The 15125-nt window shown below is 38.5% G+C and overlaps 2 protein-coding genes across 2 annotated transcripts; both read right to left on the minus strand.

Annotated features, from left to right (window-relative positions):
- Positions 1 to 233: 233 nt before the first annotated feature.
- On the minus strand, positions 234 to 7664 carry LOC117405290 (trefoil factor 2-like). The gene is made up of 4 exons (XM_034008235.3): positions 7507 to 7664; positions 6366 to 6500; positions 5034 to 5177; positions 234 to 358 (listed from the first exon to the last, which is right to left on the minus strand). The coding sequence occupies exons 1-4, from the start codon at positions 7562 to 7564 to the stop codon at positions 354 to 356; spliced, it is 342 nt and encodes a 113-aa protein (XP_033864126.2). The 5' UTR covers positions 7565 to 7664; the 3' UTR covers positions 234 to 353.
- Positions 7665 to 8861: 1197 nt separating this feature from the next.
- On the minus strand, positions 8862 to 15125 carry LOC117405506 (trefoil factor 2-like). The gene is made up of 3 exons (XM_034922307.2): positions 14991 to 15125; positions 13013 to 13147; positions 8862 to 9504 (listed from the first exon to the last, which is right to left on the minus strand). The coding sequence occupies exons 1-3, from the start codon at positions 15109 to 15111 to the stop codon at positions 9476 to 9478; spliced, it is 285 nt and encodes a 94-aa protein (XP_034778198.1). The 5' UTR covers positions 15112 to 15125; the 3' UTR covers positions 8862 to 9475.

The following is a 15125-nucleotide window of genomic DNA, read 5'->3' on the forward strand; positions in this document are numbered from 1 at the left end:
CTATAGGGCACATCCTGCACTCTACGCAAGTGCGTAGCCCTCAGCACTACTACTATTTAACTGCTGGGAACAATCATCTCCTTTCAAAGTTTAAAACATTTCTGTCTCTAGATATGTGTTCCTTTTTACACCACAAGGAGGCAGTCAAGTCACACCCAGTAAATTTCAAAGCCGCAAGTATTTCTGTAATTTTTACAGAACATGCTACTTAAACAAAAACCCAGAGACAAGCATTTGCTGCAAAGAAATCATTTATTGTGTAGAATAGTATGGCATTCAGATGCATGAAATGAAGGCTTCTTTGAAAAAAGGGTTTACTGACAAATAACCAGCAATGGCAGAAGCACCTTCAATTAACCTGGAGAATAGAAAAACAATATCAATTATTTAATTTATAAAAATGGACAAAAATCCAGAACTGTATACAGTAGGATATTAGTTGCTTGCTTTACCCCACTAATTATATATATATATATATATATATATAATATATATATATATATATATATATATATATATACACACACACATACACACACATATATATATATACATACATACATACCACACACACACACACACACACAGTGGTTTACAGAAGTATTCAGCCCCCTGCAAAGTTTTCACATTTTGTTGAATTACAAATAATGTAAACACAGTTTTTCAAACAAACTTTTTTTTATTCAAAGCTGTAGTGGTTAAACTAAACACTGTTATATGAGGAGGAGGTTAAATGTCAGCGAAACTTGTAAAGAAAATGTACAAAATGAAATGTACTGGTTGCACAAGTATTCAGCCCCTTAAGTCAGTACTTGGTAAAAGCACCATTTTGCAGCAATTACTGCTATGAGTCTTTTTTGATAGGTCTGTACTAGCTTGTTTGTTGGGGATTGTCGATGGACTGCAACCTTCAAGTCTCGCCATAAATTTTCGATTGGATGCAAGTCAGGACTTTGACTGGGCCACTCAATAACATTAATTATTTTCTTGATCAACCACTCCGTGTGGCTTTGGCTTTGTGCTTCAGGTCATTAACCTGCTGAAATGTGAATTTCCTTGCCAGTTTCAGAGTCTTGGCTGACTCAAGCAAGTTTTTCTCAAGGATTCTTTGCACCATCCATTCTCCCCTCTATCCTGACAAGCTTACCAGTCCCTGCTGAAGAGAAGCATCCCCATAAGATGATGCTGCCACCACGATGCTTGACAGTTAGGATGGTGTTGACAGGGTGATGTGCAGTGTTGGGCTTGGAATATAGGCTGAAAAGGTCAATTATTGTCTCTTCTGACCACAAAACCTTTTTCCACATGTCTGCAGTATCATCTACATGTTTTTCCGCAAACTCCATACATGCTTTCAGATGATGCTTTTTGAGTAATGGCTTCTTTCTTGCCACCCGTCCATACAGGCCAGCTTTGTGTAGGGACCGGCTTATTATTGATGTGTGAACACTGACTCCCATCTCAGACACAGAACTTTGCAGATCTCTCAAGGTCCCAAACCAGTTTCCTGCTTGCCTGGCTGCAAGCAGATCAGGGCGACCTGATCTGGGTAGTGTCTGGGTGGTATGATGCATCTTCCACATCTTAACCTTTTGCGGTCCTATGTCGGACCTGGTCCGACACTGCAGTTTTCCCTTTCCGGTCCAATCATCAAAAAGACGTAAAAAACAGGTCTCGGAAAAAGCCGAGAAAACCATTCAATGGCCGAGCGAGACCGATAGCAGCCGAGAGAAGCCGAAAAAAGGGGCGTATCTCATGAATACAGATAGCCCCGGCACCACATAGATAACACAGACAAACAAACAAGACAGCTGCTTCTGCATCCAGCGCTCAAAGAATATCACGGACATTTGCAGAGCTTTTTTTAGATGTAGTAATAAAATAATGACTTGGATCGCATTATTGAGAAGTTTGGTGATAAAACGAGTGATCAGGAGATGATTTAAATCAGTATGCACGACTATGAAGAGGTATGTTAAATACAGCGAACAAGGGGTGGGGCGGGGCTGGAGATGCAGTACTGAGTGTCGTTGATATGCAGTGCCTTTTAAACCTGCTTTACTATGGAAAAAATACTTTTAAACAGCGCGTCTAAAATAAACTGGGAAATGTGAAAATAAATTGGACCTGACGCGCGTGATACGCGCTGAATAAATGGACCGCTAAGGGTTAATGATGGACTTCACTGTGCTGAGAGGGATAATCAGCGCCTTTGAAATTTTCTTGTACCCTTTTGCTCTGTGCATCTCTACCACTTTATCCCTGACTTGTTTAGAAAACTCCTTGGTCTTCATGGTTGCTTTGTTGGATCACTATGTGAGTTGCAGCTTGAATGTCTTTATATACCCGAGGGAAGTTATCTACAAGTTAAACCACTTTGAGTAAACACAAGCTGAAACCATTTCACTAATTTTGTGACCTTTCAAACAAATCATTTGCACCTGAGCTGATTTACGGCTGCAGTAGCAAAGGGGTTGAATACTTATGCAACTGAGATTAATCTGTTTTTCTCTGTAAATCTTACTTATTTATATTCTATATGCATTTTTAACTTTATCAATGTGGAGTAGTTTGTGTAGATTCTACATGTAAAGTCTAATTTGAAAGCATCGTGGAGTACGCTCAGGTGCCAACAAAATGTGAAAACTCTGCAGGGGGGTGAATACTTCTGCAAACCACTATATTATAGGAACACATCTGTCATCGTTTAGCCAAAAATACTGAATGTTTTAGATAGAAAACAGCAGGGTTTTTTTGTTTTTTGTTTTTTTTAAATGAATGTTCATAAACATACGTGGGTTTTTTTCCAACTCTCCCGATAAAAATGACTGGACAGCGGGGTCTCACAGCTATCTCTTTTTCTTATCAGGCTGTGACTGTCACTCTGTATACAGTAACCATGTTTCCATGGCTAGCCCAGTTCCTGAATGGAAAGTGCTTCTAAGTATAGAGAGGGAAGAAATGGGAACCCAACCCACTTAGATTTCTTAGAACAATCTGCAAAGAGGTTAGCAATGTTGAAGATTCTGGTAAATATATATATATTACACACACACACACACACACACACACACACACACAGTGCCTTGCAAAAGTATTCAGACCCCTGACCAATTCTCTCATATTACCGAATTACAAATGGTACATTGAAATTTCATTCTGTTTGATATTTTATTTTAAAACACTGAAACTCAAAATCAATTATTGTAAGGTGACATTGGTTTTATGTTGTGAAATATTTTTAAGAAAAATAAAAAACTGAAATATCTTGCTTGCATAAGTATTCAACCCCTGTGCTGTGGAAGCTCCCAGTTTACACCGATGAAAGAAAATGCCCTAACGAGGATAAAATTACCTTACCATTGGCATCCACCTGTGAACCATTAAAGTTGCTGTCACATTTTCTGGATAAAAACTCCACTGGTCGAAGGATCATTGGTCAGGCTGTGAATCTGAAGGAAAATGAAGACCAAAGAGCATTCTACAGAAGCTAGAGATAAAGTAATACAAATGCATAGATTAGGTAAAGGGTACAAAATAATATCCAAGTGTTTGGATATCCCAGCAAGTTGGATCAATAATCAGGAAGTGGAAGCTGCATCACACCACCTAGGCACTGCCAAGAAAAGGCCGTCCCTCAAAACTCAGCGCTCAAACAAGAAGGAGACTTGTGAGAGAAGCCACAGAGAGACCAACAATCACTTTGAAGGAGCTACAGAGTTCAGTGGCTGGGAGTGGAATAATGGTGCACCAGTCAACCATATCAAGAGCTCTGCATAACACTGGCCTGTATGGGAGGGTGGCAAGAAAGAAGCCATTACTCAAAAAGTACCATCTGAAAGCACGTCTGGAGTTTGCCAGAAAGCATGAGAGTGACCCAGCTGCGATGTGGGAAAAGGTTTTGTGGTCAGATGAGACCAAGATAGAGCTTTTTGGCCAAAACTCAAAGCGCTATGTGTGGCGCAAACCTAACACTGTCCATGCCTCAAGACACACCATCCCTACAGTGAAGTATGGTGGTGGCAGCATCATGCTGTGGGGATGCTTCTCATCAGCAGAGACTGGGCATCTTGTTAAAATTGAAGGAAGAATGGAAGGAGCAAAATACAGGGAAATACTGCAAGAGAACCTGCTTCAGTCCTCTAAAAAACTGAAGCTTGGGAGGAAATTCACCTTTCAGCAGGACAATGATCCCAAGCACAAGGCCAAAGAACAAAAAGGTGAATGTCCTACAGTGGCCCAGTCAAAGTCCTGATCTCAATCCCATTGAGAATCTGTGGCACGGGCCAAAATCACTCCGACACTGTGTGCAAAGCTGGTACATACATACCCCAAAAGACAAAGCTGTTATTGCAGCGAAAGGTGGCTCTACCAAATATTAATGTGTGGGGGTCGAATACTTATGCAAGCAAGATATTTCAGTTTTTTATTTTTCTTAAATATTTCCCAACATAAAACCAATGTCACCTTACAATAATTGATTTTGAGTTTCAGTGTTTTAAAATAAAATATCAAAACAGAACGAAATTACAATGTACCATTTGTAATCCAGTAATATGAGAGAACTGGTCAAGGGTCTGAATACTTTTGCAAGGCACTGTATATAATTACGTCTATGAGATCTGTGAGTGCTGTCATTTTGTGCCCTCAGGGGTGGGCCATGGCTCTGCAAGCAGCTTTAATATAATTTATTCAGGTTTCAGGTCTTTAGGAGGTAAATACCCATTCGGTAATGATACATTTCTATTTCAGGGAACCAGGTTTATGATAATACCATAACTTTTTGGGTATTTATACCCTTAGCCCAATAGTGCCATCTAATGGAATATAATTATTGGAAAGGAGTGCCATGTAAATACACAGGACAGAGTTTAATAGAACAATGCTTACCTTAAGTTTAAAAAAAATGTTTGCTTGTAAAGGTGTGTTCAGTATGTATATGTTCATGATAAGGTAATGAGAGGGGTATTTCCTTGGCATTCAGGGATATTTGCAACATTACTATTCACTAGCAACCCTTAAGAATGCTGTACCTGGAAGCACCATTGGATGGAAGCACCATTTTACACCACTAACGGCCGAATCAAAGCAGCAGCCTCTTGATCTACAGGTATCTGCACTAATCCCAGGGTATCCACACTCAACTCTCTCTGCTGGGTTCACATCACACACCTGGGCTAAAAACAAGAACAACAAAAACTGCAGTTAAATAAACAGGCATCTAAAAATACAAATTTGTAGTTTCATGGTTTAAGAAAAGGAGAAAGAAAATATGAGAATCTAGGTCAATTACAAAGCTTAAACTACTAAAGGTTTATTTGACTGTTTTAAGGTCAATTTTATTTAATCAAAACTGACTTTCAAAAGTTAAAGCTTTTGAAGGGCCCTTCAGAACATATTTTTCAAAGCAAATTGAGAGAATACACTATATGTTATTCAAATTAGAATAAATGTGTATACTGTAGTATAGAATGTTGATTAAATTAAGCATAAGATCAGTCAATTCAATAGAAAAATATGTCATACTAAAGCAAAAAGAAAGTCCGCTCTGCCAGCAATTCTTGCTAAATTAATCACTAGACATTTTGAAAAAAGAAAATGTGTTGCATAGTTTTAGTAACACAACAGTAGATGAAAAGGGTTTTCAGTCCATCTGTATTTCTATCCAACTGATTTAAAATGAATAATAAATATAAAAAGTATTGTAATAATGAAGGTACTACAGTAGTCTCCGGCTAGGAGAACACCCCTTGGGAAGCAAGCAAAGTGTTCTCTTAGCTGAAGTGTTCTTTAAGACGGAGTTGACCACCAGACACAATATGAATCAATAAATAAATAAACATGTATTACTTGTCATGACGCACATGCATCAACATATGAAATTAATAGAATAAGTACGAGAAAAGCAATAGGCAAGTGTATGTTAATAAACTATAATAATAAAGTAATAGACAAACTAACGTTAATTACACCCCAGAAAAAATCAAAATTATGCGGTATCTCTACAAGTATGTGAAAATAACTAAATTATTGTTCAGTTATATTGGGTTCTTCTCTCATACTGGATATCAAAGTAAGCATGTATGTTAAAAAATAAATAAATAAATAAAATAAAAAAGTATCATTAAGTAGAAACCAATGGAATTTTTTTAAACATAGAGCCTTTCTAAATTCCAAGATTGAAATAAAGTAACACCAGCTCTTTCAGTTTGTCTTCCGAAAGAGAACGCCTCCGATCGGACAGGAAGACGGTCATCTGTCGATGATCAAAACAAGTCAATGTTTTCAAACACCTGTCTAAGAAAATCTTTTACTCTCTCTTTTGTTTATATACTAGCAACTAGCAACCCTTAAGAATGCTGTACCTTTTGGATGGAAGCACCATTTTACACCACGAATGGCCGAATTGAAGCAGCAGCCTCTTGATCTACAGGTATCTGCACTAATCCCAGGGTATCCACACTCAACTCTGTCTGGTGGGTTCACATCACAAATCTGGACTAAAAACAAGAATAAAAACCAGAGTTAAATAAACAGGATTGATAACAATGTTCAACATATTTTCTACATTTGCACTACAACACTACAAACTTGTGTAATTAATCGATCACCAAAGGTTCAATACACGCGTGGCTGGAACCATACATTGAACAAGTGAAGATTAATTAGGCGTTAGAAGCAGTTTAATTCAACATGTATGTTTACGTAAATATAAAGCCAAATTGCCCGTATATGATAAGTGAACTGATTTGGTTGTCAAACAAACAAAAAACGCCTTGTATGTTTTTTGCCCCACCCCAAGTGTAAAACTAAAAATTCACTGCCAATATAGAAAATATGTGTTTTTCCTGTATATTCCGCAGGGTTAACCTGGGTCCCAGTTACCCACCTCAGGTCTGTGCGTCTACAGCTTTGACCCGTGAGCGAAACAAAATGCTTGACTACCGTTCGTGAGCGGACACAATAACAAACAGCCATGCCTGCGTGAAAGTTTCACTTCTGCAAGGAACGTTTCTATTTACTCTGTTTGGGATTTTTTTTTGTTGATTGAGACACAGCATGAATCAGATTGAGGCAGGGATCTAGAAACATTTGCTCTAATAAAAAATTTGGCCGATGGTTCAATCCAGAGAAGCTTGCATCCGATCGCATTGTTTACTTGCGTCTGCCACCCAGGTCAGCCCTGCATTATTAAAAGCAGTGTGAAATCGTGTACCCGACCCGCATGACACCGGGTCCTGCCAGGGTAGGTTCTGACCCGGGTAGATCATGCCAGTGTGAAAGGGGCTAGAGAGAAAATCAGCTTTAATTAGTTTTAGCCAGCTCGAGAAAGTGACTAATCATGTACATACATAAAAGCATTAGTCACCCCAGAAAAGTGACTAATCACACAATAGAGAAAATAGAGAAAATCATCTTTACAAATCATTAAATTTATTATAAGACCAAAACTGATCATAAAATAAAGAATGAATATGAAAAGATTTGTAACAATGAAGTTATTACCCTGTGCTGGAACACACGCAGCTAAAAGAAGCACTAGAAGTAGCTTCGTAAACATCATTTCTTCTGTGCTGAATCCAAGCAAGATGGCGGACCTGTGTAGCGAATTGCTGCTGCAAATCAAAAGAGCACACTTCACTATTGCTGTATATTCCACAGACCTGTTTCTGGTATTTATACCCTTACCCTTAGCCCGATAGTGCCATCTAATGTGCATCACATGAACTGTATCAAATAAGAACTGTGGTCTGGAATATAATTATTGGAAAAGAGTGACATGTAAATACACAGGAGAGATTGCTTACCTTAAGTTTAAAAAAAAAATGCTTGTAAAGGTGTGTTCAGTATGTATACTTTCCTGATAAGGTAATGATGATTAGTCCTTCATGCAACAGTATGATTTTTTTTTTTTTCCCCCTCATTTAAAAGCAGGGGGTAATAAAATAAAATAATATATATATATATTAAAACCATTTTAAAGGTTTACTAAGAAAGAACATTGAAATGGGCCAGATGGTCCTGTATCTGAAATGTAAAAATCTGTCCTTTTCTTACCATTTTGTATGTATTGGTTTGTTAGAGAAGCGGATCATTTTCAAAGGAATTGCCAAAAAATTATATGGCCTATACTGTAATTAAAACAACCTCAAAATTACCAGAATTACTTTATACCCCAAATTTTGGATATAGAGTAGCTTGACTTTGTTTTTGTCCAGAGATATGTGCCAATATCTTAAAGCCAATATATCTACATCATGATTGTGTGATCTATAATTTTGAACTGATGTAAAATAAATAAGCACCTTCAGAATCACCCTATCAAGGGGTGAAATTCTCAACAAAAATGTGATTTTGAATAGTGCCAAGAGTTGCATCAACCTATCCTGGGAGCTACATGGAAGTCACACTGCATGGAAATGCAAAATTGTTCTTGATTTCTTTGAAAGAGTTACTTATTGTTGTACTTTTCCATCATATAGCAAAACATAATTATAAAGAACCTGGCTTTTGTTAAATATTTGTTTATATTAAATTACAGAACATTTTATTTTTCTTAGCACATTCAATATTTGTGCAACCAATGGATTGTGTAAATGGTTGCTTAAAGCCCATCTCATTTTATGCAAACTATTCTTTATAGTTGGTCCTTGGTCCTCGTTGTAAAATGCAAATCACAATGTTTATTGACATTAAATTACAGAAAACTTTCTTTCTAAAACATTCAATATTTGTTCAACCAAATGGGTTGTGTAAATGGTTGTGCAAGGTTTTGATTAAGTTATATGTGTCTTATAAACAAAAGAATGAGGGATGTCAGGTGGTGAGTGGCATAGTGATACATTGTCCAAACAAGAGGGTGTAATTGTAAAAATAGTCCAGTTTATTTTTACAAAGGATATCCCCTTTACCAGCAATGGTATCGGGGAGTAAATGGTGGGATTGCAGTCTCAAGCAAAAGGTTCCAAAAATAATAATAATACAACAATCACAGTCCACTGGTGCAGGAACGGGTTGAGGTGGAGGGGGAGTGCAGGTGCTCCAAGTGCACATAATGGTTGTGGTGTTTGTGGCAGTGCAGATGCTGCAGGTTGAAGTGCTGGCTCTGTGGCTCGTTGCACGCAACACAGCTGATCACAATAGAGCTGTTCAGCAGTGTTACAGCTACGCCCTTTCACCAAGATGTCCGACTTCCGATTCCATCCTACCATCGAGTCAGCCCATCCCTGTGAAAGCATACCACCAACCTTACTTAGTTACAATTCCACCCCCAGCATGAACGGACACAAGAACCTGTCTCACTCACTCACTCACTCATTCAAACATGGATCACCGCCAAGAACACTGCTACCCCAGCTGCTCTATGCCCTCTCACTCTCCACGCTCCTTAGAATAAGGCGGGGGAACTTTCTCCATCCTGGAACTTGTTGATCCCCTCTGCTCTTTCCTCCATCTCTGTCAGCACTTTTGAGTTTCACGCCGTGGAATTGTATTCTCCGTCATCTGCAACAAAATGAAAATTAAAAAAATTAAACAATACATTTGAAATAATAATACAAATACAAAATAACAAAACATAATATGCACAGGGGTGGTACCGTCACACCCCTCCCTCTCCTTCTCTCATCACATCTCTTCCCTGACACGCACTTGCCGCTACTTTCTTAGCAACATCTACCGAATCCCTCCTTTTTCTCACTAGTACTCCACTCAACTCCTGGTCCAAGCTCTTATACTCTCCAGACTGGACTCCCTGCTTCGGCTGTCCGTCCCCTTCAGCTCATTCAAAATTCTGGGACTTGTCTTGTTTTTTCCCAACCTTGCTGCTATCATACTACCCCTCTGCTCCTCCTCTACTGGCCGACTGGTCATGCCTTCCTTCCACTCTCCATCCTCTCGTGCCCGCTCCTTCTCTTCCCTAGCCCCTCAGTGGTGGAACCAGTTAACGGCGAACCTCAGGACTGCTCCATCTCTCACTGCCTCCTTTTAAACCTGCGCGTCTAAAATAAACTGGGAAATGTGAAAATAAATTGGACCTGACGCGCGTGATACGCGCTGAATAAATGGACCGCTAAGGGTTAATGATGGACTTCACTGTGCTGAGAGGGATAATCAGCGCCTTTGAAATTTTCTTGTACCCTTTTGCTCTGTGCATCTCTACCACTTTATCCCTGACTTGTTTAGAAAACTCCTTGGTCTTCATGGTTGCTTTGTTGGATCACTATGTGAGTTGCAGCTTGAAAGTCTTTATATACCTGAGGGAAGTTATCTACAAGTTAAACCACTTTGAGTAAACACAGGCTGAAACCATTTCACTAATTTTGTGACCTTTCAAACAAATCATTTGCACCTGAGCTGATTTACGGCTGCAGTAGCAAAGGGGTTGAATACTTATGCAACTGAGATTAATCTGTTTTTCTCTGTAAATCTTACTTATTTATATTCTATATGCATTTTTAACTTTATCAATGTGGAGTAGTTTGTGTAGATTCTACATGTAAAGTCTAATTTGAAAGCATCGTGGAGTACGCTCAGGTGCCAACAAAATGTGAAAACTCTGCAGGGGGGTGAATACTTCTGCAAACCACTATATTATAGGAACACATCTGTCATCGTTTAGCCAAAAATACTGAATGTTTTAGATAGAAAACAGCAGGGGTTTTTTGTTTTTTGTTTTTTTTAAATGAATGTTCATAAACATACGTGGGTTTTTTTCCAACTCTCCCGATAAAAATGACTGGACAGCGGGGTCTCACAGCTATCTCTTTTTCTTATCAGGCTGTGACTGTCACTCTGTACACAGTAACCATGTTTCCATGGCTAGCCCAGTTCCTGAATGGAAAGTGCTTCTAAGTATAGAGAGGAAAGAAATGGGAACCCAACCCACTTAGATTTCTTAGAACAATCTGCAAAGAGGTTAGCAATGTTGAAGATTCTGGTAAATATATATATATATATTACACACACACACACACACACACACACACACACACACACACACACACACACACACACACATACACAGTGCCTTGCAAAAGTATTCAGACCCCTGACCAATTCTCTCATATTACCGAATTACAAATGGTACATTGAAATTTCATTCTGTTTGATATTTTATTTTAAAACACTGAAACTCAAAATCAATTATTGTAAGGTGACATTGGTTTTATGTTGTGAAATATTTTTAAGAAAAATAAAAAACTGAAATATCTTGCTTGCATAAGTATTCAACCCCTGTGCTGTGGAAGCTCCCAGTTTACACCGATGAAAGAAAATGCCCTAACGAGGATAAAATTACCTTACCATTGGCATCCACCTGTGAACCATTAAAGTTGCTGTCACATTTTCTGGATAAAAACTCCACTGGTCGAAGGATCATTGGTCAGGCTGTGAATCTGAAGGAAAATGAAGACCAAAGAGCATTCTACAGAAGCTAGAGATAAAGTAATACAAATGCATAGATTAGGTAAAGGGTACAAAATAATATCCAAGTGTTTGGATATCCCAGCAAGTTGGATCAATAATCAGGATATCCCAGCAAGTTGGATCAATAATCAGGAAGTGGAAGCTGCATCACACCACCTAGGCACTGCCAAGAAAAGGCCGTCCCTCAAAACTCAGCGCTCAAACAAGAAGGAGACTTGTGAGAGAAACCACAGAGAGACCAACAATCACTTTGAAGGAGCTACAGAGTTCAGTGGCTGGGAGTGGAATAATGGTGCACCAGTCAACCATATCAAGAGCTCTGCATAACACTGGCCTGTATGGGAGGGTGGCAAGAAAGAAGCCATTACTCAAAAAGTACCATCTGAAAGCACGTCTGGAGTTTGCCAGAAAGCATGAGAGTGACCCAGCTGCGATGTGGGAAAAGGTTTTGTGGTCAGATGAGACCAAGATAGAGCTTTTTGGCCAAAACTCAAAGCGCTATGTGTGGCGCAAACCTAACACTGTCCATGCCTCAAGACACACCATCCCTACAGTGAAGTATGGTGGTGGCAGCATCATGCTGTGGGGATGCTTCTCATCAGCAGAGACTGGGCATCTTGTTAAAATTGAAGGAAGAATGGAAGGAGCAAAATACAGGGAAATACTGCAAGAGAACCTGCTTCAGTCCTCTAAAAAACTGAAGCTTGGGAGGAAATTCACCTTTCAGCAGGACAATGATCCCAAGCACAAGGCCAAAGAACAAAAAGGTGAATGTCCTACAGTGGCCCAGTCAAAGTCCTGATCTCAATCCCATTGAGAATCTGTGGCACGGGCCAAAATCACTCCGACACTGTGTGCAAAGCTGGTACATACATACCCCAAAAGACAAAGCTGTTATTGCAGCGAAAGGTGGCTCTACCAAATATTAATGTGTGGGGGTCGAATACTTATGCAAGCAAGATATTTCAGTTTTTTATTTTTCTTAAATATTTCCCAACATAAAACCAATGTCACCTTACAATAATTGATTTTGAGTTTCAGTGTTTTAAAATAAAATATCAAAACAGAACGAAATTACAATGTACCATTTGTAATCCAGTAATATGAGAGAACTGGTCAAGGGTCTGAATACTTTTGCAAGGCACTGTATATAATTACGTCTATGAGATCTGTGAGTGCTGTCATTTTGTGCCCTCAGGGGTGGGCCATGGCTCTGCAAGCGCTTTAATATAATTTATTCAGGTTTCAGGTCTTTAGGAGGTAAATACCCATTCGGTAATGATACATTTCTATTTCAGGGAACCAGGTTTATGATAATACCATAACTTTTTTGTAATTTATACCCTTACCCTTAGCCCAATAGTGCCATCTAATGGAATATAATTATTGGAAAGGAGTGCCATGTAAATACACAGGACAGAGTTTAATAGAACAATGCTTACCTTAAGTTTAAAAAAAATGTTTGCTTGTAAAGGTGTGTTCAGTATGTTTATGTTGATGATAAGGTAATGAAATGGGTATTTCCTTTGCATTCAGGGATGTTTGCAACATTACTATTCACTAGCAACCCTTAAGAATGCTGTACCTTTTGGATGGAAGCACCATTTTACACCACGAACGGCCGAATCAAAGCAGCAGCCTCTTGATCTACAGGTATCTGCACTAATCCCAGGGTATCCACACTCAACTCTGTCTGCTGGGTTCACATCACACACCTGGGCTAAAAACAAGAAGAACAAAAACTGCAGTTAAATAAAACAGGCATCTAAAAATACAAATAATTTGTATTTTCATGGTTTAAGAAAAGGAGAAAGAAAACATGAGAATCTAGGTCAATTACAAAGCTTAAATTACTAAAGGTTTTAAGGTCAATTTTATTTAATCAAAAGTGACCTTTTAAAAGTTAAAGCTTTTGAAGGGCCCTTCAGAACATATTTTTCAAAGCAAATTGAGAGAATACACTATATGTTATTCAAATTGGAATAAATATGTGTATACTGTAGTATAGAATACCATGTTGATTAAATTAAGCATAAGATCAGACAATTCAATAGACAAATATGTCATATTAAACAAGCAAAAAGAAAGTCCGCTCTGCCAGCAATTCCTGCTAAATTAATCACTAGACATTTTGAAAAAAGAAAATGTGTTGCATAGTTTTAGTAACACAATAGTGGATGAAAAGGGATTTTCAGTCCATCTGTATTTCTATCCGACTGATTTAAAATGAATAATAAATATAAAGAGTTTTGTAATAATGAAGGTACTACAGTGGTCTCCGGCTAAGAGAACACCCCTTGGGAAGCAAGCAAAGCAAAATCTCTTAGCTGAAGTGTTCTTTAAGACGGAGTTGACCACCAGACACAATATGAATCAATCAATAAATAAACATGTATTACTTGTCATGACGCACGTGCATCAACATATGAAATTAATAGAATAAGTAAAAGAAAAGCAATAGGCAAGTGTATGTTAATAAACTATAATAATAAAGTAACAGACAAACTAACGTTAATTACACCCCAGGGAATTATGCACAGAAAAAATCAAAATTATGCAGTATCTCTACAAGTATGTGAAAATAACTAAATTATGTAAGCATGTATGTTAATAAATAAATAAATAAAATAAAATAAAAAAAGTAGAAAGTTAAGTAGAAACCAATGGAATTTTTTAAACATAGAGCCTTTCTAAATTCCAAGATTGAAATTATTTATTTTATTATTTATTTCTTAGCAGACGCCCTTATCCAGGGCGACTTACAATCGTAAGCAAATACATTTCAAGTGTTACAATACAAGTAATACAATAAGAGCAAGAAATACAATAACTTTTGTTCAAGCAAAGTACAAGTGTGACAAACCAAAATTCAATAATACAGCAGATAATAGTGATAGTTACATCAGGATATGATTAAATAGTGATAGTTACATCAGGATGTGATTAAATACAAAGTACTACAGGTTAAACACTTGGCAGATTACAGTATTCTGAAGTACAGGATTAAATGCAGTAAAATAGGGGGCAGATAAGAGCAAAATAAAGCACATTTACATGAAGGGTGATAGTGTCCCAGGATACAAACAGAGGAGTTCTACAGATGCTGTTTGAAGAGGTGAGTCTTAAGGAGGCGCCGGAATGTGGTCAGGGACTGGGCAGTCCTGACATCTGTAGGAAGATCATTCCACCACTGCGGAGCAAGGGTGGAGAAGGAGCGGGCTCTGGAGGCAGGGGAGCGTAGCGGAGGTAGAGCTAGTCTTCTAGTGCAGGCGGAGCGGAGAGGTCGAGTGGGGGTGTAGGGAGAGATGAGGGTCTGGAGGTAGCTGGGTGCAGTCTGGTCAAGGCATCTGTAGGCTAGTACAAGAGTCTTGAACTGGATGAAATAAAGTAACACCAGCTCTTTCAGTTTGTCTTCCGAAAGAGAACGCCTCCGGTCGGACAGGAAGACGGTCATCTGTCGATGATCAAAACAAGTCAATGTTTTCAAATACCTGTCTAAGAAAATCTTTTACTCTCTCTTTTGTTTATATACTAGCAACTAGCAACCCTTAAGAATGCTGTACCTTTTGGATGGAAGCACCATTTTACACCACGAATGGCCGAATTGAAGCAGCAGCCTCTTGATCTACAGGTATCTGCACTAATCCCAGGGTATCCACACTCAACTCTGTCTGGTGGGTTCATATCACAAATCTGGA

This window comes from Acipenser ruthenus, chromosome 9 (assembly GCF_902713425.1).
Source record: "Acipenser ruthenus chromosome 9, fAciRut3.2 maternal haplotype, whole genome shotgun sequence".
NCBI lineage: Eukaryota > Metazoa > Chordata > Actinopteri > Acipenseriformes > Acipenseridae > Acipenser > Acipenser ruthenus.